The sequence below is a fragment of the Oculina patagonica genome, chromosome 9, assembly GCF_052425735.1.
Source record: "Oculina patagonica isolate OP01 chromosome 9, crgOcupat, whole genome shotgun sequence".
In the NCBI taxonomy this organism is placed as follows: domain Eukaryota; kingdom Metazoa; phylum Cnidaria; class Anthozoa; order Scleractinia; family Oculinidae; genus Oculina; species Oculina patagonica.
The window spans coordinates 11,196,205-11,220,196 of NC_135766.1; the positions used below are offsets into that span (position 1 = coordinate 11,196,205).

The 23,992-nt window shown below is 36.9% G+C and overlaps 1 protein-coding gene and 1 pseudogene across 2 annotated transcripts; one reads left to right on the forward strand and one right to left on the reverse strand.

Annotated features, from left to right (window-relative positions):
• The first annotated feature begins 9,769 nt into the window (after nucleotides 1-9,769).
• LOC144665802 (uncharacterized) lies at nucleotides 9,770-15,246 on the forward strand. 2 transcript variants are annotated; one of them, XM_078527103.1, is made up of 5 exons: nucleotides 9,770-9,904; nucleotides 11,444-11,616; nucleotides 11,809-11,893; nucleotides 13,521-13,559; nucleotides 14,747-15,246. In XM_078527103.1, coding segments are annotated over exons 1-5 (408 nt in total). In that variant the 5' UTR covers nucleotides 9,770-9,795; the 3' UTR covers nucleotides 14,749-15,246. The 2 variants fall into 2 exon arrangements, with proteins under 2 accessions (XP_078383229.1, XP_078383228.1); XM_078527102.1 differs by lacking the exon at nucleotides 14,747-15,246 and having other exon boundaries at nucleotides 13,521-14,273.
• Nucleotides 15,247-19,113: 3,867 nt separating this feature from the next.
• On the reverse strand, nucleotides 19,114-20,216 carry LOC144666589 (putative G-protein coupled receptor 19; annotated as a pseudogene).
• Between the last annotated feature and the right edge of the window lie 3,776 nt (nucleotides 20,217-23,992).

Below are 23,992 nucleotides of genomic sequence, written 5' to 3' on the forward strand. Positions count from 1 at the left end.
ATTATTTTATACTCGAGTAAATAAGTGTTAATACCAATATCTTTGTTACTGACTGTAAGGGAAGTCCAATACGATACGACCTATGTGGCATAATAAACATGCCTGGTCTGGATAGAGACGGAAACTGACCCTTTATATTAAAGTAAACTTGAGGTTTTTATAAGCATCTTAACCCTATTCAGACCGGGCTTTTTGGACCTTCTCAGACAGGCGGGGGGGGGGGCTTCGGAAGCTCCCCCCCCCTCCCAATGTAACTTCCAGAATATTTAAGCAATCACCATGAAACTTATAGGATGTATTGTATATCCGAAACTCTTTCTTTTGGTATACGTCACGTGGGATGGTGACATCGCATCACGTGACAATTACATCGTGATGTCAAACAGCCGCCATCTTGGATCCGCCATCTTGGATTTCAATTTTTTCCAAAATGCCAGAAAACCACCCAAAATCACTGCAAAGTACTCAAAATAAATAAAAATGTGCTTTAAACCCGTAAAAATGTAAAAATAATTTCATTTAAGTTGATTTTTATTAACAGAAACACGCAACATTACAAATCAAGGAAAACATGCCTGTCAAAATGCCGTTCCCATGGTGATGTCAAGTTCCTGACACATCATCCAATCCTACCTAATTATTGCCAGATAAATTTTAGGAAAACTCAGAAAGTTTGGCAGCGTTTGGTTAAATCTTAAAAAAGTTATAAAAGTTCAAAGTCGACGCGGGCCTCAAAAGCCCCCCCCCCCCCCCCGGTCTGAAAAGGGTTAAGAAGAATTCTCTTTTTACATATATTTTGTGAAATATCAAAGAAGCGTTTTCGTGCTATTAACGGTTTCTGTATACCTTTTAGGAAGTGTTATGGAAAAATAAAGTATCCAAATGAATTTCTTTGATTAATTTCCAAGTTGCTGTAGAAACATGGATTGTTACTTTTTACCGGGTTGGCCCCTGTCGTAGACCATAGGCAAGGTATATATGAAGGCATTTTGAAAGGTGTCCGTCTCCTTGCATTGATCTCTCCAGATTCTTTCGTCATCTTTATTTAAATACTGTACATATTTATCGTTCAATGTATGGACGACTTAAACTCGAAAGTGTTGTAAGCTTAATAAAGTGTGTTTAAAAGTTGCTGTCGCTCGTTTGTTTTGCTTTCTAGGTTTAATTAGCAAGCAAAACCGTGTCATTGCGAACTGGCCTCATTAATCTAGTTTGACCGTATAATAATATTTTATTAAAAGAGCCCCGTCGTTGGGAGAATCTTGAGCGAAGTAGTAGGCACAGACCTCTGCTTTCGCTCAATCTCGGTCCAGATTCTTCCATAACTCCTGCTCGCTTAATAAGAACTAATTATTAAACGCATTATGTCGATTGAAGGGGGCTCTAACACTTTGTTAAGAGTTGAAAGTCGTATATCTTTTGTCGACTTGACGCACGGAGATAAATCAAAAAGGGAAACTTTTACCCATAGAAAAAAAGCTTTTGTCTCAAAAGGTCAATAATACGGTACATGTGACTTCTTTTAGTGTAAAAATGACAAGTAATTTTGGACTTCATAGAGATTTCAATTTGATTGGTAAAATCTATTTAGGGTTGTACCAGTTATTCTTTGTTCGTCAACATTACTGGTGTAACGATGATGAAATATCCAAAAAAAATCTTACGGACAAATGCCAGGTGCATTTTAAGTTTCAAACTGGCCGGTTCTGGTATTTCTGGAGTAAAAATAATGGTTAATCTACGTGGTGGTGGCATCTCATCACAAGGGCCAAAAAATCCCCATTTTGTGTTCCCCGTGTAAGGAACTCATTTGATTCTTTTAAGGCGGGAGCCCATAAGCATTAAGCTGAATCTACGTGGTGGCGTTTTCATAAAAGAACCTCGAAGTACATTTTAAGTTTCAAACTGGCCGTTTTTGGTGTTTCGGGATGAAAATAATATTTCGCATTTCAGATTTGTGAAATTAAAGCTTCAAGGCACTTCCAGCATCGTTTGGCTAACTTTTAACATCAAGCTGATTTATCGCACTTGTTAAAAACACTATGATTTCCATTCTTTATAAAAAAAACTTCTTAAAAGACAATCGTGAGAAATTTACAATCCGGAGCAACATGCATTAGCTTTTACATTCATTTACAGCTAATTCGAGAAAGGTTGTGGGAAAAAAAGCACAAAAGTGCACGCGACAAGACCGAAAGGTTGTCTGGGTATTCACTTGAATTTTGCATATTGGCCTAAAGTTTGTATTTTTGCACGAGACGATTTTGTTTTTCCTCGCAGGAGGCCTTTTTCTGAAGCTTTAATTTTATTGTCGCATATGTCTGAGTTTTGAAAATTTTTTTTAAACTCAGCGTGGCTAAAAGTACCTTGTTTCGACGTGTCTGAAGAGAAAGAAAACATGCAAATTCGCACATGCAGTAGCTCTGAACTTCTACCCATTCTACCTTTCGGTCTTGTCGCGTGCGCTTTTGTGCTTTCTTCCGACAACCTTTCTCGTTTACAGTTTCGTCAAGTGATCGTGAACCTGTTAAAAAGAATTTAAGATTTAAGTTATGGCTGCATCGATCACCAAAGGCAGACCAAGTATGTTTTTCGCGGTTTGAAAAGTTATCTTTGGAACTAAGTTTTCACCTTTGCATTGAAATAAACCTCTCTTTATTTCTGTGGTTTTATTAACGTATAGGAAGGTAGTCTCTTATCGCACTTCACTGGAATACTTTAAACGGCTAACCCATCGTATCCAACTAAAGTTACTAGATTTCCAGTGTTATTTCTGTGAAAGTCACAACTACTATATTACATTTTTCAAAAGCTTAAGGTTTCTTGTTTTAAAGAAGCTTCCTTTTTGTTTGCGTGTTTGTTTTTAATTCAGAATAAAGCATCTCGACTAAATATTTGCTTGGTAGGCTTTTAACTTGAAGCAAACGTGACCAGACAAAATGAGCTTGTATATGTCTTCTGTAAAGTCTTTAGTAAGCTCTTGCCTCACGTTTTTCACCTTTGAGCAATAGCTCCTAATTTACTAATCTTTCCAATGAACAAAACATGTCTTTTCTGTGGTTAACGGTATAAGGGAGTCTCCCATTGTAATTCGTTAGGCTTTTCCGATTTAGCAGAAGATCTGCGGAAGAAGAACTTGCCAATTTTAAGAACAATAAAATTCCCTTGAGTTTAAATCATTTAATTATTTCGATTGATGCTAACAAAAAAGATACTCTCGTTGCGCATAAATTTAAAATGATCCATTCAAAGTGGTGTTGTTTGTAACGTAAAAAAAGCGAGTGCTTCTCTTCATTCTGTCAAAGAGTTGCCAATCACGACAAAGTTAGAAATGCTCGAGCCTCGGCATTCTTTGTTGCAAAAAAGGAATTTTTGAAATGATTACTTGACATAGTCGGGCAAAATGAATGAAATTTTTACGTTTAATGTCGATCGGTTTTTGCGATACAAGTTTTTTTTTTTTTTCAATAAATTGCCAGCAGCATGTGGAACGACATTGATGAAGTAGAACCGGAATGCATGTCGGCTGTTCAAATTAAGATAAGATAAGATAAGATAAGATAAGATAAGATAAGATAAGATAAGATAAGATAAGATAAGATAAGATAAGATAAGATAAGATAAGATAAGATAAGATAACATAACATAACATAACATAACATACGATACGATACGATAAGATACGACAAGATAAGATAAGATAAGATAAGATAAGATAAGATAAGATGAGATGAGAAGATAAGATAAGATAAGATAAGATAAGATAAGATAAGATAAGATAAGATAAGATAAGATAAGATAAGATAACATAACATACGATACGATACGATAAGATACGACAAGATAAGATAAGATAAGATAAGATAAGATAAGATAAGATAAGATAAGATAAGATAAGATGAGAAGATAAGATAAGATAAGATAAGATAAGATAAGATAAGATAAGATAAGATAAGATGAAAACTTAATAAACGTGTCAAAATCGCTAGCATACAATGTATGCTAATTGGGGACATCAACCTACAATTATCTAACAACAAGTATAAAATGTGGAGTTAAAACGATACGTAAAATCGTTAAAATCGTATAATCCATCGAACAACAAAACCAGTTATCAACTGTTACATAGAAAAAAGTCTTCGGACTGATATGCATATCAGATTTGAGAAATCACTGAACTGATTTTATGCGCAATTAAAAATGTCAATAGTTTCAGATGATCTAATAAAAGGCTTAACCTTTTAAAAAAAGTTCTCTCTTCTTGTTTACGTGTTTGTGTTCCATTTAGAACAAAGAATCTCGAATTAATATTTACTTTAAAGGCTTTTAGCTTGGAACAAAAATTAATCAGCGAAAAAGAAATTGTTTTTGTTTTCTGTAGAATCTACTGTTAGCTCTTGCCTCATGTCGCTAACTTAAATACCGCTTTCCCTGTCAGAGACTTTCTAATTAGAATAGTGATACAAGTCAATAAATCAACAACGATTCTCAACTGAAAAGGGGCACTTCGCAAGTTCTCAGCCCTCCTATCCCCGACTTAAAGAATTTTTTCCCCTAGTTTCCTTTCGTAGATTATTCACAACAGATTAGCTGTTTTGATTAGCTGTGGATTGCCAAACCTTTCACGAGAATAGCAGCTGTGAAATCAAGTCGTATCATAAACTTTTAATAAGCTTTTAAAGAGACACTTGTGGGAAATTTACAATCCGGAACAACCTGTATTAGCATTCACATTCATTTATTTCTGGCGTTTGTTTGCAGTTTCCTCCAGTGATCGTAAACCTTTTAACACTAAAAGCTTTTAGACATAAATATGATCATCGATGATCTGATCATCCGACATTATGTTTTCTTAAGAGTTCACATTAACATTCACTCCCGGCTCTTGTTTCCACAGTTTTTCATGGTATCATAAATTTTTCACCAAGCTTTTTATAAAGGACAACTGTGCCATGAAATTTACCTCCGGAAACAACCGACCGGCATTCGCGTTCGGTGCTTGCTTACAGTTTTTCCGTTCATGCTTTAAAACCCATTAATCCCCTCCCCCCCCCCCCCACCCCTTTAGCACCGTCTGCTTACGGAAGCTGTAACTACAGAAAAAGGCAACTCAAACTTACTCAATCTTTACTCAAATTCAACTCAAACTCACCTAAGCTCGTACTTCGGTTTGATTCAGTAATAGCCAACCCTGGTAAACGAAACTTGAGACTTTTAAGGTGTGAATAGCATTCGTCATTCCTGAGTGACTTTGTGTTTTTGAGACGACACCGTCCTTTCATAATTACTAAAACTAACCCAGCAGCGCTTCAATCTAAGAGGCTCTTGTATTCGTTACACTTTTTTGCTATGAAGAACGTCCACGCTTTCCCCGAGAAGAACTACAGATGCCCCGAGACTGCGTTCGGTTGATAGCCGCAATGGCGTCCCTTTGAAGTCTGGCCAGTATATACTTATAAATTGCATTATCAAGGACTCGTGATTTTCCGCTTTCGTAAATTCAAAAGGGAAAGGAAGTCTCTTGAACTATTAAAAGTTTTCTGAGCTCTCTAGAAGTGTTTTCAAGGAGAAACGTTGTGTATGTTGTTTGTGTAAGGAGGCCTTTGCAAAAGGCGGAAGGTTTTGGATAAGCACGTTTGTTGGTAAGGATTCCAAGGATGTTGATTGCTCAAAATAACTTTTTTCCTTAGTTTTGGCTGTTCTCATTCTAGTGGGAGTAGCCATTATATATTCTTGCTGAACTGCAGTTGTTGTGCGACCCTTGCAGCAGAACTATGCATGGGGGCATTTGCCACCAAGAAGAGCCTGGCAAGGACATTTTCCTTTGTTCTATTTTGTAGGGGATTTCACAGATTCTACTAAAAAATAGGAAACTCCTTAAAGTGGAAACTCCTTTTTATTCTTAAACATAGCAAACTCCTTAAAGAGGAAATTCTCATCGAGTGCATACGTTTATGTTTTATGAACGGCCGACGCCGTTAGCTACATATGGCCTACAAAACGTTGTAGCGCCAAAGCTTAGACTTTGTAAAGAAGACTCAAGTGTCATAGTCTGTAATATTCGAACTTTGGCAGGCCACCGTACCTCACCGATTTCGCTGAAATTTCGCTGAAGTTAGGGTCCTAACTACCAAACAGATATTAAAAAGTTTCAATTCTTTTTATTTTTGGAAAATATCGAGAAGGCCGATTTTAAGCGTCCGTGACGGCCCGCCAACATGGCAGATCGAAGGTGTTCTTGTTACTTCGACACAGTTTCTCGATCATATACTTGGTACAGTTATAAAGGACTATCTTTCTTCCTTCAATTTATCAAAATAGAATCGGCAAATGTTGAGTTTGAATGATCAAAGGCCAAGAAGTTCGAAGGTATGTTAACGATGTTTTGAACAGCCTCAAATTTACTACCAAATGAAAGGCTTATAACTCCACTGTTATCTCGATTTAGAACTAACCATTTACCATGAACAAAGCTTGTTCATTGGTGAATTGATTCACTTAATAAAAGAATTGGGGAATAATAAGAATAAAAAATTATAGAATCTCTAGTAAATTGGCCATTTCAGCGTTATTTCAGCGGATCAGCTAATTTAACAGCACATAATCGGGAGAAACATGAAAGGGTTACGGTCGTTTAAAATAAGCAGTTTTTATGTATTTTTTGCTTATCTTATACAAATACATGATCTTTGCCAAAAATGTGGCGATTTTTGAGCGTACAATCGTTTTTCCAAATTTTTATATCGGCAACTTTGTTGTCGAGATTATACGCTGTTGTTATTCAATATTCGTTTCACAAGAATTTCTGTTGCTCGCATTTTCCAAATCACTGTTTAAGAAATTGCCCACTCCGTAACAGAGTCGTTCTTAATTTTTCTTTAAAAATTACTAGGAATGCAAGAATGTCATAGAACGGTCTTATACTAGTGAAAACACCTGTGAGACATAACTTCAACTGTTCGTGTTATCTGGCTGTTTTCACGAATATGCAAATTAAGGAATTCTTAAAGTGCCTATCTTTAACTATTTCACTCTTAAATATTCCTCTAAATCTTTTCGCCTACCTTTTAGCCAAACGAAGTATTGTGTCTACAGGGAGAATGCGCGTTATCAGCAATGAAAGACGGAAAGATACAGAAGCTCGAGTAAAATTTAAACTATTGTGAAATGAACATCGTTTAAGCTTGGCGCCTATTTATGAATGATCAGAGTTGAAAAAGTCCATTTCTAAGCACAAGAGACACGGATATTTCTTTCAGAAGCATTTATGCATAGAAATACCGGTTTATTGTTGACTGACGCGGTTAAAAAATACTCGGCTTCCAGCGGTAAATCTGCATTTATAATAGCTGGGAGTTTGGGGTTGAATTTATTTCATCACGGTAGTATACTGATATCAAGGTTGAATTTATTTCATCACGGTGGTAAATTGATAACAAGGTTGAATTTATTTCATCACGGTAGTAAATTGATAACAAGGTTGAATTTATTTCATCACGGCTGTAAATTGATATCAAGGTTGAAATTATTTCATCACGGTAGTAAATTGATATCAAGGTTGAATTTATTCCATTACGGTAGTAAATTGATATCAAGGTAGAATTTATTTCATCACGGTAGTAAATAAGTATCACTAATTATCTTGGTTAAGTCGTCAAATTAGCTCTACTTTGTAACAAAAAAGGAATAAACTGTTTTAAGTTTCGTTTTGTTATATGGTTTTGTTTAGTGTCATTGGAAACTATTGATGAGGAAAATTAAAATCAGTTGTGCCAATTGTGAGACTTAGACCAGCTAGTATTTTGACAATTTTCGCGAAATTTAGTTCCTTTTAACGTATTTTTTGGCCAAATCGCGAAATTTAGGTGCCGCGAAATATGGCCGTTTCATTTTCGCGAAATTAAGTTCCCGCGAAAATAAGTAACAATAAGGTATTTATTGCATCGCGAAAGTAAGTTGATATCATGGTAGAATTTTCATACGGTAGTATTCAGCCATTAAAGCAGTAAAATGATGTCAAGTTGGAATATATTTCAAGGTATATAACCACACATAGTATTCAGTTCCACATGTACAAATAATTATGAAACAAACGGCGCGCCACAAAATTTTCCTTTGATTGCTAGTTTTAATTTCATCTAAATTTTTTCATTCATGGTTCTTCCACGTTAGAGCCGTAAAAATGATTTTTGTCCTTAGAGACTCGCGCGTTGGCTGTTGTTTGAATGAAGAAAAGCAAATAAACAAGATTTACGGCAAAATCGAATTTATTTTCTATTTTCCTCTCCGTTTTTTAATAAGAAATAGCTAACCTTGAAGCTCGTATCCTTTAAAAACATATTGGCAGGATTTGCTTACCATAAACCAAAGATAAGATTTTATCGCTTTCAGAAAACACAGCGTGTAAAATTTTCCTCTGTATTCCGTATACGCTTACGTATACTGAATCTCATTGCGCGTCTCTGCTAGCTGTGTTATAAATATGTTTTTTTCCTCTGTTTAACGTATAAGGTGGTCCTCCGTTGTATCTCGTTAGAAATACTTGTTAAACCAACCCATCTTTACCAACTAAGAAAAATCACTAGAGTAAATTCTATGAAAGACAACCACAAGTTTACATTTTTTGAAAAGGCTCCCCATTTTAAAGAAGTTCTCTTCTTGTTTGCGAAAGGTTCTAAGCTTAGAGCAAACGTGAGAAGACGAAAAGAGCTTGCTCTTAATTCGCTTTCCTGCAGAACTGAATATATTGTTTGTTCTCGCGTCATTTAACTTTAATTCGTTTTTCCTGCAAGAGACTTTCTTATTAGAAAAGCTCAAGTACTTAGGTTTGTAAATAAACAGCGATTTTCAACATGAAATGGAACAGTACCTAAGTTCTGATCTATCCCCGCTAATTACAGCAAGGCGCCCAAATGTGTGACCACTGTTAATTTATTCACATTCTTTCGTGCAGATTTAATCCAATCAAAAGCCGTGGATAGCTTGCAGTTGACTTCTGATTGGATTAAATCTGCACGAAAGAATGTGAATAAATTAAAAGTGGTCACACATTCGGGCGCCTTGCTGTAAAACTGGTTCTTAATTTTCCCTTAATAATTTATTCAGAATACATAAACTGAGCCCGACAGACATGGAAAATTGTTTAAACATTCACATCGGATCGTTGTTTTCACAGTTGTTTAGGGTAAATTAAACTTTTTAAAAGCTTTTAGATTTAAGGACAATCTTGAGAGACTGACAAACAAACATAACTGTTTCTAAATTTACATTCGACCATTGTTTCCACAGTTGTTTCATGATATTAAAAACGTTTTAAAAAGCTTTTAGATCAGGAAAACAGTCTTGAGAAACTGACAATCAGACAAATTTGTTTTAACATTCAAATTCGGTTGTTGTTTGTTTTCACGATAACAGAAGATTGTGAAAGTTGTTTGATTGAAACTATTCGAGGCACTTTGTTTTGAAAATATGTACGGATAAATGTGAATTAATAAAACATAGCCACGATATTAACCACCTTAATGTTATTCAGTTAACACCTAGGAAATATAAAATAGACAGAGATCGTTAACTCAAACTAATTAAACTTAGTTTTAATCAAACAACTCAAACTTACCTCAACAAACTTAGTTTTAAACGCAAACAACTCAAATTAAACTCACCTCAACTCATAACTCACTAAATATCCCACCACAAACATACATTGAGGCGTTAATTACAGCAATCACTCCTGAGTGGCTTTTTGTTTTAAGACTACGAATTATATAAATAGCCCGGCAACAGCTCGCGTATTCAATGCACTTGTTGCAAAAAAGCCGTTCACGCTTAGCCCGAGAAGAACTAGAAATGTCCCGTGGTTGCGTTCTGTTGTTAGCCGCAGTGGCGTACCTTTACGGTCTAGCAAGTAAGTATACACTTTTAAGTTCGAATAGCGAGATGTTATTATGCTTTGATTGTGTAATTCAATAGCGTAGTGAAGTTTCCTTGAAAAGACTTTGACTTAGCAAAGGGTGGGGTTTTTGAATAGGTAGGTTTGGTCGTACTGATTCCTATGAAGTTGATTCCTCAAATGAATTTATTATCTAGTTCTTGCCGTTCATATTTTAGTAGGGGTAGCCAGTATTGTTTTTCGACCGTTCTGACAGAACTACTGTGTGGACACCCAATATTTCTCCCCTATGGAGCATTTGCTACCAACAATAGCCTTGCAAAGAGAACTTCCCTTGTTCCATTTTCCATGCAAACGTAAGAGATTTCACAGATTCTACACTTAAGAGGAAACTCGCAACGAGTGAAATGCGGTTTAGAAACCGACCACATTAGTCAAAATGCCCTGAAACGCGATGTAGCGCCAAAGGCGAAATTTTGTAAAGATGGTGTTATGCTACATTGCAACGCTTGCGAGAAAACGGCGTTGTTTCAACAGGGGCATGCACCCAACGGCTTATTTCGGTGAATATATGTTTGGAAGGCCTATTATCTCCTCAGATTTTCTTTGGTGAAATGTCACCTCAACCTTTCGTAATATGGGTATTATAATACCTGTTGTCTACGGAGAGGAAAAAAAATTGTTTTGAGCATAGAAAAACGCAAGCTATGATTTTCGGAAAGGAAACAACAGCTCGCAAATTCGGGAAATGAGATTTTGTTTCCTGAAAGTTTATGCCTGAGCTTATATATTCAGCTAGAAAATCTTAAAAGATTCAACTGTGGTAGTTTACACAAAATTAATGTCCTTTAACAAGGCTCTAAACGATGCAGAAAAAAAAACGACATTCCAAGTTTACTGATGTTCTTTAATATAAGTACAGTGCTCCCTGTATAAATAACGGATTTTGAACAGATCCGGCAGAGTATTGCAAAACAATTTTTAAGAGTACGAAATGTTTCTGATTAATCTAAAAATTAGCCATAATTTGTGCAGTAGGACTCATCTTTTTCAAGTTATTCTCCAATGTATATATCTGATTTACAAGGAAATTCATGATCTTTTATTCTGATGTATGAACTCAAACTGCAATTTCGTGTTCGTCACACCCGGATGAATTTACCGTGCAGTAAACAAGCCACTTCTAAACGAGAATTGTCCGTTATCTACCACTCATACCTTGAGGCTTTGCCAACTTAACCGAAGTTTTTCTTGCTATGAAAAAAAATATTTATCGCGATTCAAAAATGGTATCAGTCGTGGCTATAAATTGTCAAAATTAGTATTTGGTTTCCTTCAGTCCATTGCTGTGGGTAAGTTAATTCTCCTGACCTCTCTTCTTTTTTCTCGTTACTTACATCCAACATCCGCTATGTTAACTCTCCTTTGGGGAAAAATTTGAAAATTATAAAAAGCTGTTCGCGATAAAAAAATAGGGCTGCTCACACTCTGGTTAAAGTCTAATAGCGGGCAAACAGAAAATTAATATTTTCATCATTGTCTTTGTTTTCACAGATACCGTAACTGATGAAACCTTGCAGGTGAATTTTTTCAACCGCGATATTCAATCCTCTCCTTATGCTATGTGTGCAATGTTGAAGAAGGCAGATCTTGGTAATAAAGGCTTCACCAAAGAAGTAACGGTTACCAGCAAACTGGCAGAGGATTCGCAAAATGATACAACGGAGGCAAGTAATTATGTTGCATTTGTTTTGTTTTTTGTTGTTGATGTTGTAAGAACACACTTTCAGTGGTGAGACCAAATGTAGCATCTCATTCCTCTCTTTTAGTGTTCTTCTGTTGTATCACTAGTCAACTGTTTTAAAAATCTTTTACTCTTTTAATAATCACTTTTTAAACAACATTCGTTTTTTCACCAGACAACGTATTTCTTCTACAAGTCAGTGAACTGCACATACAAAGCCATGCGAGAAGTTGAAAAAGAATTGAACAGTTCCTTGCCAGGTAATGAGTTCCTAAGTACAGCTTGTATTAACCCTATTCAGACCCGGGGGGGGGGGGCTTTTGAGGCCCGCGCTGACTTTGAACGCTTATAACTTCTTCAGCATTCAACCAAACCCTGCCAGACTTTGTGAGTTTATCTACAGTTTTTTCTGGGAATAATTTGGTAGGGTGGGATGTTGTGTCAGGAACTTGACATCACCATGGCAACGGCATTCTGATAGGCATGTTTTTCCAAATTTGTAATTTTCGTGTTTTTATTAATGGAAATTAACTTAAATGCAATTAATTTTTACATTTTTAAGGTTTTAAGCACAGTTTTATTAATTTTGTATACTTTGCAGTAATTTTGGGTGGTTTTCTGGCATTTTGGAAAAGTTTTGAAATCCTAGATGCGGATCCAAGATCCTCCGGTCAGAGAAGGTCCAAAAAAGCCCGGTCTGAATAGGGTTAATGAGGGTCTCAATGGGGTACTGGCTTTTACGGTTAACAATTAACTGAATTTTGGCTTTTTTTACGGCTACGGTTAATTTATTTCCATAACGGTTAACAGAAGTTAAAAGTTAATTTTCATTGTTTTAAAAAAGTAAAGATTAATTTCCATTACTGAAAAACATATTTTAGATCTCGGGGCCATTCTGGGACGATGAAGTGAACTAGCTTGGTTTATTTATAATAACATATTTTACGTCTAACGATTAAAATTTTTCAACTTTTACGCCTAACGGCTAAATTCTTAGCCATTTTACGGCTAACGGTTGACCCCATTGAGACCCTCGTTAATGTGCTATGTCTTGTAATCACGAAAAAAATTGACAGTAAATCAATTATACTCAGATGAGCCACTTATCGTAAAGTTGTATAACGCCATTTTGTCTCGCAATTAGTTTCAAAGCGTCATAATGGTGTTACCATTTCAGATCCAAGTTTAAAATATGCCAAATATTCTAGTATGCGGACCAATGATTCTATAGACAAAACAAAAGAGAAAATCTCCAAAAAGAAAGTTAAAGCTCAAGCATCCATGCAAAAGTTGGGTACTAACAGAAGTGAACTCCTGAGCCGAGTTGTTCAAAAGCTGAAAAATACTAACCCATATTTATTGAACGTTTACCGAGGGTTCAATTTGTTTGTAAAAAGTGTTTTTTGGTTTTTGTTTTGTGGAATTTGAGATAAGTCGACGTCAAAACATGAGAACAGAAAATAGCAACCTTACTGAACAGTCCAAAAAAACGGATAACAAATCGACGCTTATCGTGTACTAGCTTAATTAAGAGTCTGAACGGGATGTGCCTTTTACGGTTAACGGTTAAAATTTTGGTTTTTTACGGCTAACGGTTAACTTATTTCCATTACGGCTAACAAAAGTTAAAAATTAATTTAAACTGTTTTTAAAATTTAAAACTTTAAACTTTTTTTCGGTCTAAGGACGATTGTGGGACAATGAAGTGATCAAGTCTGTTTTATTTATAATTACTTACCGATTATTTTCGGTTAACAACTTTTACGGCTAACGGTAAAAATGTCCAATTTTTGGCCGTTTTACGGCCAACGGACCCCATTAAGACCCTTTAATTTTGCTTTGAACAACTGGCACAACAGCTAAGATAACTCTCTCGTTCCTTCTCAGGCTTTATCGAAAACGATATGCCCAGTAAGATTAGCCTGTGTACAGCCGCCCCCTCCCCTCAATAAAAATCGGGAAGGAGCGTCTGTGATTTACCGTTGATAATCGTGTTCCGGAATAATTTTGCATAAATTATGAAAAACGATTTACGCTGACCAAAATTTCCGTGGCGCACATTGTTATGTCTCAAATTTTCAAAATGGCGGTCGATGCGAGTAATTTACAACGTGCTTTCGAGAGGGTCTGCGACACTTTTAAAATTCCTTCGCTTTACGACGAGCAAAAGGAATGCTTAGAAGCACTTTTCAATGGAAAGGATGTCTATGCAAGTCTTCCAACTGGATACGGGAAGTCCTTAATCTTTTATGCAGCCCCAATCGTTGCCGATGAGCTGTTTTGTCGACGCGGCAGCAAAATAATTATTATCTCACCTTTGAAAACGCTTATGGAAGACCAAGTGGCATTCTTACGATCTTTGGGCCTATCGGCAATTGCTCTTCACGATGAGCAATCAGAAGAACGACTCAAGCAAGTTGAAAAAGGAGCGTTCACGTACTTGTTCGCTTCTCCTGAAAAAATGTTAAGCGTGGAGCGATGGCGCAAGCTTCTTTCAAGCGAGCATTATCGCAAGTTTCTGGTCGCGATAACTGTGGACGAAGCCCACTGCATAAGCCAGTGGGGTCTCCCTGGAGTAACACAGGCTAGAAAGCAAGCAGCTGTCCCTTTTAGAATTTGGTACGGGAACCTTGGAGAACTCAAGTCGAGAGCGCCCTTCGTTTCTTCAACACCGACAGACAATTTCTACAAATGTACGGCGAATTAATTTCCACTTTATACTCTAACGATAGCAATTCCTCTCGCACGTTAAAAGGATTGCCCCTTCGTCCATCAACAAGATTTTTATCCGTATTTTTCACGATACCTAAACCACAAAGCACACACGAACTCATGACAAATCTCACATTTTGGTTGTTGGTGTGAAAAAAAGTGATAGACTATACAGAGAAGGCCCATTATGTAAACCCCGCGAAAATTATAACCAATCGAAACGCGTTCTTTCGATGATGTAATGATCCACTGGTGATAGCCAATCAGATCATTTTCCAAACATTCCAGAAAAAGTCACGTGGTCCGGAACACGATTATCAACGGTAAATCACAGACGCTCCTTCCCGATTTTTATTGAGGGGAGGGGGCGGCTGTACACAGGCTAAGTAAGATGAGAGAAGAAGTGAAATACAGGCATCTGAACAACGCGGGGCTGTGTAAAATGGGTGTGAAGGTTGGCTTCGAAGATAGTGTGGGTTGCGAACTGCGGCGTCGGAAGCGTGGTCAGAGGCGACCCAGAGGAATCATGATCAGGATCAAGATCAGGATCAACATCAAGATCACCATCAACAAACGGCGATAGATAATAACAGTAGATGTAGAAAAAGCTGTGCGAAAAGAATGTGCTCAATCTCTTCAGAAAAGTTCATAGTTTTTTTGCGAAATTTAAGTAGGAAATGCTCACTTCACAATGACTGGTGTAGACAATATTTACTGAAATATCAACAAACAGCGATAGGTATTAACAGTAGATGCAGACAAACTCATGTGTTTTGGTATACCTCACGTTCACTTATTTTCTCGCAATTTTAAGCTGTTTTGTGGACAGATTTAGCACTAATACTGAAACAGATTTGGAACTGCATGCCTGGCAAGCAGAAATAAACTCAGGGTTAAAATGGATCTGTATTTCGTGCGTGTTTATTGGGTTGTCTTACTTTTTTAGTTAAAATTTTGCTTAACAAACACCCAATGCACTCTTGATTTATTTTTGTCAAACCTTTTTGCGATCAAGAATAACAGGAGGAAAAGGACATCTACCCTCTCGATATTGACCTCTATGTACTGCTCTCGACCTCTCGATATTGCCTTCAGTAGCCGAATTAGATGTGCTGAATAGAAGGGGGGTGAGGGAGGGACTACGGGGGTCCGAAGCGAGGATAGAACTTTTCTTGCTAAAAAGTCTTAAAGCGAGAAGGTGGTAAAAAAAATTATGGCCCTTTGGGCGGGATTTTACTAAAAAAATGCAGCGTTTTGACTATTTTCTGGTAAAAGCCGTCAGTACTTATGGCTCTGAAACGAAGTAATATATCGCTAAAACATTCCAGAATAAGTAAGACATTATTCAGTCAGTGACACAAGCTAGTCGGGAAAAAGCTCCAAGTTCTTCCAACATAAGTTGAACCTATGACCTTCTGCAAACCAGCCGGACGCTGTACCACCGCCACAGGAGACTCGCGGAAGCTAGATCATGTTACTAGGTTCAAATGTGACAAAAACCCTCCCCTCCCCCCCCTGCATATTGCCCGGAATAGTTTTGTTGATGAGCGAGATAGGGATTGAAAATACAGAATGGTACATTGTAAGCTTGGAGAAAGAGGGAGGGGACAAAATGAAGGGGGTTTGGGGGTTCTTCTCTTGCTAAAAACGTCTTAAAGGGAGAAGGTGGTAAAAAAAATTATGGCTCTTTGGGCGGGATTTTAAGAAGAAGGTTAAACTTTGTTTCCTATTTTAAGATACATTACGGTTAGTTACCAAAGACTTCACGGGTATTCTTTCTCTCTTTATTAAGTCTTCCTTTTCAAAGCTTTCCCTGTGGTTAAGTCTCTACACCAACTTCCCGTCCTGGGATAGTCTGGTTAAGAGTGAAGAAAATCAAAATGGACTTTGTCTTCAAAAAAGTGTGAAAATCTTTCATTCATACAAAGTATGTTACTACGTTGATAGCACTGTTTGAAAGAGCCGCTATGCCACTCGCAGTGCGGATAACACGGTCGGTTTCAAAATCCATCTTTGGCTGAGCTACCATGAAATAGACGACATAAATAAAGTACAGAAGATAAGGAATAACAAAGGCAAAAGTAAGAGCACCAAAAGTATATATAGTACGGACCCTAGCAGCCCTTACCACTCATCTGATGCCATTATCTCGCTGAGCATCATGGTTCTCTTTGCTCTTGTCCATAAAGTTATGATAAGCGATATATTTAGTCTAATTAGCCAGAATACAAATGTTGACAAATTACTTTAACATAGTTTCGTAATATTCACTGAATATATCAGTTTTTCATTAACTTTTTTCCATTATTTAAAGTATCAATGTCACGATATTTGAACTCATTTTTCTAATCACTTCCAAATTGAAGAAAACTTCAAAATTATTAGAACGTTTTACATATCATTTAGTGAGAGAAAACGTGTTTTTTTCTCTGTAATGAAATGAAGAAATAGCCTTTATGCTAACCAATTAATTTAAGTATTTTGCTGATGGTATTCATGTTTAACTCCTAATCCTTTTTTCTTTCCTTGCTCAGAATTTCTGTAGGCAAAAATGTAAATATGCTGCAGAATATGTACACAAAATAATGAGGAAGGAATTGCCTGGCTCCCACGCCTCTTGACACGTGACTTGTCGCATCGCAATTGAATTATACGAAAATGAATTAAAAGAAGGGTGTTCTCTGTTGAACATGTAATTGAATGCCGAAGATTTTAACTCAAGAAATTTTGCACATGGCGCTCAGTTCAAAGAAGCCAATCGCCAGTTTAAAGTGGCGATCGCTAGTTTAAAGTTGCGATCGCCAGTTCAAAGTGGTGATCGCTAGTTCAAAGTGGCGATCACTAGTTTAAAGTGGCGATCGCTAGTTTAAAGTGGCGATCGTTAGTTCAAAGTGTCGATCGCTAGTTTAAAGTGGCGATCGCCAGTTCAAAGTAGCGATCGCCAGTTTAAAGTGGCGAATCGCCAGTTGAAAAAAAGTGAGAAATACCATGGCCCCTAATGGGCACCGTAAACTAAAGCTTTGAACATGAAATCCCCCTTCGCTTTTTATTTGTTATGAAGAAGCGAACTAAAGCTTTGAACATAAATCCCGCTTAACTTTTCATTTGCTGTGAAAGCGCAAGCTAAAGCTTTAAACATGAAATCCGCTTAACATTTTATTTGTTGTGAAGACGCGAACTAAAGCTTTGAACATCAAATCCCGCTTAAAATTTTATTTGTTGTGAAGACGCAACTAAAGCTTTGAACATCAAATCCCGCTTCACTTTTTTTTTTGTTGTGAAGAAGCGAACTAAGCTTTGAACATGAAATACCGCTTAACTTTTCGTTTGCTGTGAAGACGCATGCTAAAGCTTTAAACATGAAATCCGCTTAACTTTCCATTTGTTGTGAAGACGCAAGCTAAAGCTTTGAACATGAAATCCGCTTAACCCTCGGACGTACAAGCAAACTCAGAGGGTCTGAATGGGGTTAACCGACTAGCGACAAAGGGCGAAAAATATTATCGACTACCGACAACGAGGAAAAAAATTACCGATTAGCGGCAAATAAATTCTAACCGACAACCGACATGGTCCGACGTTATACGGACGTTTGAATTCAGAAAGAACAGTATTTTGAATTTATGTCTAGCTTAGGAAATTTCCAGTTCAGAAGTAACCACACCATAGTTAGTAGAGAAGACTTTGAAGTTCGCCGAGTTTCCTAACCAGTCTCCTCTACTAACTATGACCACACCAATTCAAAATTTAGTCAATTTTAAAGTTTCCTGCCATCTTTACGAGCTGCAGCGGGGGTTCATTTGTAGAACAGAAGAGGCTGGTAATCGAGGCCACAAGGCGTACTGTTGTTGCCTTTTCACTGCGCCTTGGTTATTCATGAGGTGACAGACCATGAGCGGGATTATTAAAGTGATCGTGAGTTTTTTTTCGAAAAGGCGAGGAGGTTGCAATCGACCGCCATCGTAGCCGGGTTCAGTTGGACAAAGAAACTCATAAAGGAGTTTCCGAGCTAAAAAAAAACGTCTGACGGAGTTTTAAGGGCTAAAGGAGCGGGCTCATCAATTTGGCATTGACGGGTTCTCGCTGAAGTTATTTTTACCTGGCGAAAACGCCTGCGGGAAAATGCGAAAATTTTGCAATTGTAACGGATGGGCAGTGGCAGCTTGAGCTTTTATATTTAATATTGGATAAAAGTAGCAGTGAGCTAAACGGTAAGTGTGGAACGCTCTTTTAGTTTTAGTGTGCAGCCGAGTTTGATGTATCGCCGATGTAGTTCTGAAGTTAAGTATAAAGCTCAAACATTAACGTGGTTAACTTTTGCTTCCACGTTTTTTATTTGCTGTTTGGTTAAACGGAATGATTTTCTGAAATTTCTTAAATATTCCCCCTTTGGTCTACTTTGCAAGAAATTCCTTGAATTGTTTGAGTCATGTGAAGTTTGCTTCTTCATGTTGGTATTTTGCTCCTCGTTAGTGAACGGTTTTAAGTCCGCTTCAAGGCATTTAATTTTCTATCACTCGCCATCTTTCAACCAGTGATTGGAAAAGTTTAGCCGTGCAATGGCGCGAAATGGCGCCAACGATATCCTCACTAGTCAGGATATGGAAAATACGCCACTACGGTCCCGGATGTAATTTTGTATGGATTTTAGCAGTGTTTTATTTTCCAGTAAAACGCTCGCGCCTGTATAATAATATAAGATTCATGGCGGTTAGTTACCAAAGACTTTATTGATATTTTATCTCTCTCTATTAAAAAGTCTTCCTTTTCAAGGGTTTCCTTGTGGTTGCATCTCTACACCTACTCCCCCTACCGGGATGGTCTGGTTATGAGTGAAGAATCTTAAAATGAACTTCCTCTTTAAAAAGGTGCGAAAATCTTTCATTTGCACAAGGTATATTACTACATTGATTGCACTGTTTGAGAGAGCCATTATGACACTCGCAGTGTGGATGACGTGGTCGGTTTCAAAGTCCAGCTTTGACTGAGGCTGAGCCACCATGTGGCAGACGACATAAACAAAGTACAATAGATAAGGAGTAACAAATGCAAAAGTTAGAGAAACAACAGTATATATACTACGGACCCTAGCAGCTCTAACCATTGACCTGATACCATTATCTCGCTGAACATCGATGGTTCTACTTGCCCTCGTCCATACAGTTATGATGAGCGATATAGTTAGTCTGATTAGAATACAACTTGGTATAATGTATTGCAAAAAAGTAAAACTCAAAAAGATAATCCTATTCGGAAAATATTGATTATTGGGTCTGCAAAGCACCGTGTAATACGTACTGTTTAAATCATATCTTATCCCGTCGTATGTAGCGACAGGAAATAAAGCAACCACAAACCCTGCTAACCAAGCAAACAACACTATTCTTTTCACAGTAGAATGAATAAACGTGGAGGAACTTGACGGGTTGAAAAATATTTCCCAAAGCTTATTACCAGCAGGTTGTTAATGGTGATACAAGGAAACAGAAACAGCAAATACCGTCCCACTTTACAAGCCCAGCCTCTTTGCAACACATCAAGATACAGTTGGAGGCTTATATAAGGAATTGAAATTACACTTGATAGAACATCTGAAATGGCTAAACTCTTAATGTAGAATTTAAAGTTCATTAAAAATGAACATGTCCTCACAATTGAATTCGCCCTATCCTTGGTCTTCAGAAAGAGTAGTATAAGGACATTTCCCACAAAGGCTATTATCCCAATGGCAACCAGAGTCAACAGCAGTGCGAGTTTGGCCGAGGGATTAATTGGTCTAAAGACATAGATTTTACCAAAAAAATCTGTTCTGTTGTTAGGAACAGAGAAGTTGTCTGTATGAAGGCTGGTCATCACATTGGAATTATCCATTCCTGCCCTTTTCATCAACAGAGGAAATCTAAGCCGAGACAAAAGTAAACAAATTAACGAGTGGTAATCGAATGTGTCACAGATTTGTTATGATAAGACAGGTCATGCCACTCTAGCACCTTTGGCGTTGTATTGTATAACTATTGACTTGACAAGACGTCAATATCAATTTAGATTTGTACACCACCTTAGGTAACTGGCTCCATATATCATTTCGAGTCTGAAAACTTCAAAATATACTCATCTCTTACTCTATTGAGAATCAGTTTTTCATTATCTTTTTTTTTTCATTATGTAATAAGTACAAATGAATACTTTGCTCATAAGAAATTTCCCTTTGTGTTTTAAAATTTTGAATGTGAAAATTCAGTAACATGTATGTGTAAACTGATAAGCACAGCATTAAAGATCACTACAGATCGAAATAAAAATTCGAAAGAAACAAATAACCAAAAGGAAAGTTAAAATAGCAAAACGTCATGAAAGGTGAAAGCACCGTTTGTACTTCAATGGAAATAAAAAATAAATACATCATATACAGTAATAGACTGACCACAATATATATAAATATATTTTAAAGCGATTATTACTTCTTATCTATTAATGGTACTTACTGATGTGGAATATCGCGCGATTAAATGTTTTCCTCAGTTTTGCCAAGAAATAAACCAGAAATAAGATTTCACAGTATAGGACAACAGTGTTCATCAAGCTTTTTAGTTTCCGCTGAAAAAGATCAGTTTAAAGAGAGAAGATAATAAGTTAAAAAGCTAAACTTCAAAATAACAGCATTCGGAGATATTATTTAAAATTTATTTAAGAAACTGATGAATTTGGAAAAAAGTTGCTCAATTTTATGAAGTATTTCACACAAATGCCATAATACTTCGATATAAACCATTGCATGGTGATACCAGCTGTCGCAAATTTCCACCGTATGTTGTCATTTATTTCCGTTTAAAAATCACATAAAATGGTTTTAATCCTGGGCGTGCAAAAAAGCAAATTTAATAACGTACATTTCCTGGGAAAAAAGGAAGGAAAAAGAAAAACAATTAGGAAAAAATACCTTCCATCGATTGATAATTTATTCAAAAACTAAATCAAGTAATTTTTTCAGATAGCTTAGTTCAAATCGACATCAAAAGTGGTAACAATTTTTCAATGATAATTGTGCGGCCTTTTGTCGACTTGATTGTTATTTTTGTAGTTGCTGTTTTTAAAGTGCAATATCGCCTACCTGTATGATCCTCAGCTGGGGATTTCTTTAAAGTAGACTAGTTTCTCTCGTTGTCGATATTTGCGCCCAAATACCATTCGTTTTACTCCGCGAACAAGCTTCTACTTATGTATGTACATTCCCATTTAGCTCTCGCTGATGATAATAATCTATCTCGTTTGACCTGTTTACGATCCAGTGTATTTGGCGACGAGATTAATTAACAATTATTCGCCTTAGGCTCAGTGATTATTCAACAATAATCACTGAGCCTAAGGCGAATAATTGTTTTAGTATAATTTTTAGAGGTGATCATCAAGAACTTAAAAAAAATAACGATAGCAAACAAGAAAACAGCAAACACAAGTGTTCGCTTGCATACGGTGTAAACCAGTTTAATTCATCGATTAGGGTTTTCCGATTTAGCGGAAGATCCGCGGAAGTGGAATATCCCGTTTCAACAGAAATCAATTTCTGGACGTGAAAATCATTTAACCGACTTTAAATGATAAGTAAAATGAGTTGTTTATACCCTTTATATGGCGATTTCTTCAGTACAAACTTTTGAGCCATGATAACGTGCTCTTTACAAATACATCAGTACAGCGCTCAAATCAGTTTATTTCATTCTAACTTGTACATTATAAACGTTTCTGCTCAACAAAGAATTCGAGCAAGGAATATTTCTTTCAACTGAAACAAGACAAACAAGATTTCCATGGCCAGTTCCCTGACTGGAGCGTCTCAACGTGATTTAACGTCAAACGTCTTTTTACCGTCAACTTTTGAAAAAAATCAGTTTTTAGTTGTCAAAACTGAGGTACCATTTTAGCAGCTCCTCTCGGACCTCTGGCTTCTCTCTGGTTTGTTTGTAACATTTTAAAAACCAGTGACTCTCATCATCTTGAGGGTTGCCAAACACAAGGAAAGTGAGAAATGCACTAGCCTGGGCGTTTTGTAGTTCGGAAACCCTGACGATCAGCACGAGGAAGCACGAGCTTTTAACACGCATTTGATTACTCAACCGGGCATAATAAATTAAATTTTCACGATTAATTACCGCTAGAACTGTTTTTGCGAGGAAAAAAGTTTTCGTGTTTTTCACACGTTGTTAATCAAGTTAGACTCGATTTGCATTGGCGTCCTTTTTAAAGTTCACGTCTGTTTGGTGGACATTCAAGCAATTATCGTCGTTGAACGGATGCCTTTTCACGGAAATAACAATAATAACTATCCGGTTTTGGCCGCGTAAACTGAGGTTTCTTTACTCGTACGGTCGAAGCCGAGACGTGCACACTACATTAAGTTTAAAGATAAGATGGCTCCTGTTCTTCTTTTTAAAATCATATCCCAGCATCGGGCGAAACGATGTACTCGTATCGGGATGCGTGCGCGGTTCAAACTATTCACCCTCATAGAATATCCAGCTGAGGTCCCGGATAGTCTTTGCTTACGATGTCGATACTAGTTTGTTCCGAATAAAGGACATTCGACTGAAGGCCGTTATATCAAACAATTTTATATATTTTACTATAAATGCAGTCTGACCAACTTATTACTACTACGCATCGTTACAGAACAAAAGTACTGAGTGACTTTGAGTCAAAAACAAAGTTATCAAAATTGAGTTCAATTCACAGATTCATTTAGCGCGGAAAATAGGTGTGAAATTCCGCGAAATTCCGCTAAATCGGAAAACCCTATTGCAATCAGAATTTATTTAGTTAAAGCAATAAAACGGAACAAAACAAACACTATGAGAAAGATAGATGTCCGTTACCTTTTAGGTATAATTGCTGATGACTTCTAAGCGAATGTGCGAATCCTCTTGAAAATGAGTAGCTCCGGTGAGAAGAGAACTAAATAATGTTTGCTCAATCGATGTGACTGAGTTTCTCATCGATCGCCAAAACCGCCGTGTTTCGCCGTGTTTACGATCATTTCTAATGCCTTGAGAACCATCTCTTGAAAATATTTTTGGTCCAAAAGCCTTGGTAGTTAATTTGAAAAATTCCCAGTGTTTAAAATATCCAGGACTTGGTCTGGTTTCTTTCAAATCAAAGAAATTTTCATTCAGCAAAAGCGGCCATGTTTACTTGCCTGGATGTCAAAGGTGGCGTGGCTAAGTAGCCAAGCCTTCAAAGCTATAATCACCTCGCGCGGGGTGAATATAGCCTCATAAGCCGAGCTTCTCGACAAATCAGAATGCTTCAATTCTTATAATCACCTCTGAAATTATACTAAAACTTGTTAAATAGATGTTCGTCATTTCTTTTTAAGCGTTAATCTGCTGTAACCGTTTTCCGTGAAATCACTGAAAACAAAGCAACCTTTAACTGCTTTTAAACTAGTGTTGCTGAAATGGCTCGGCGTCTCGCCAGTGAATTCAAGTCGGATTTATATAATTATGTGATTTAGGAAGGTAAATATCTTAGTGGAACGTTTTTTTTAAACGAGTAATGTAGATTTTTATTCGTGACTCGGAGACTCGACGGCTCTTCAGTGGGTTTAATGCTTTGTAGAACGAGCAAGGTATATTCTTCGCGGCTCCTCAGTC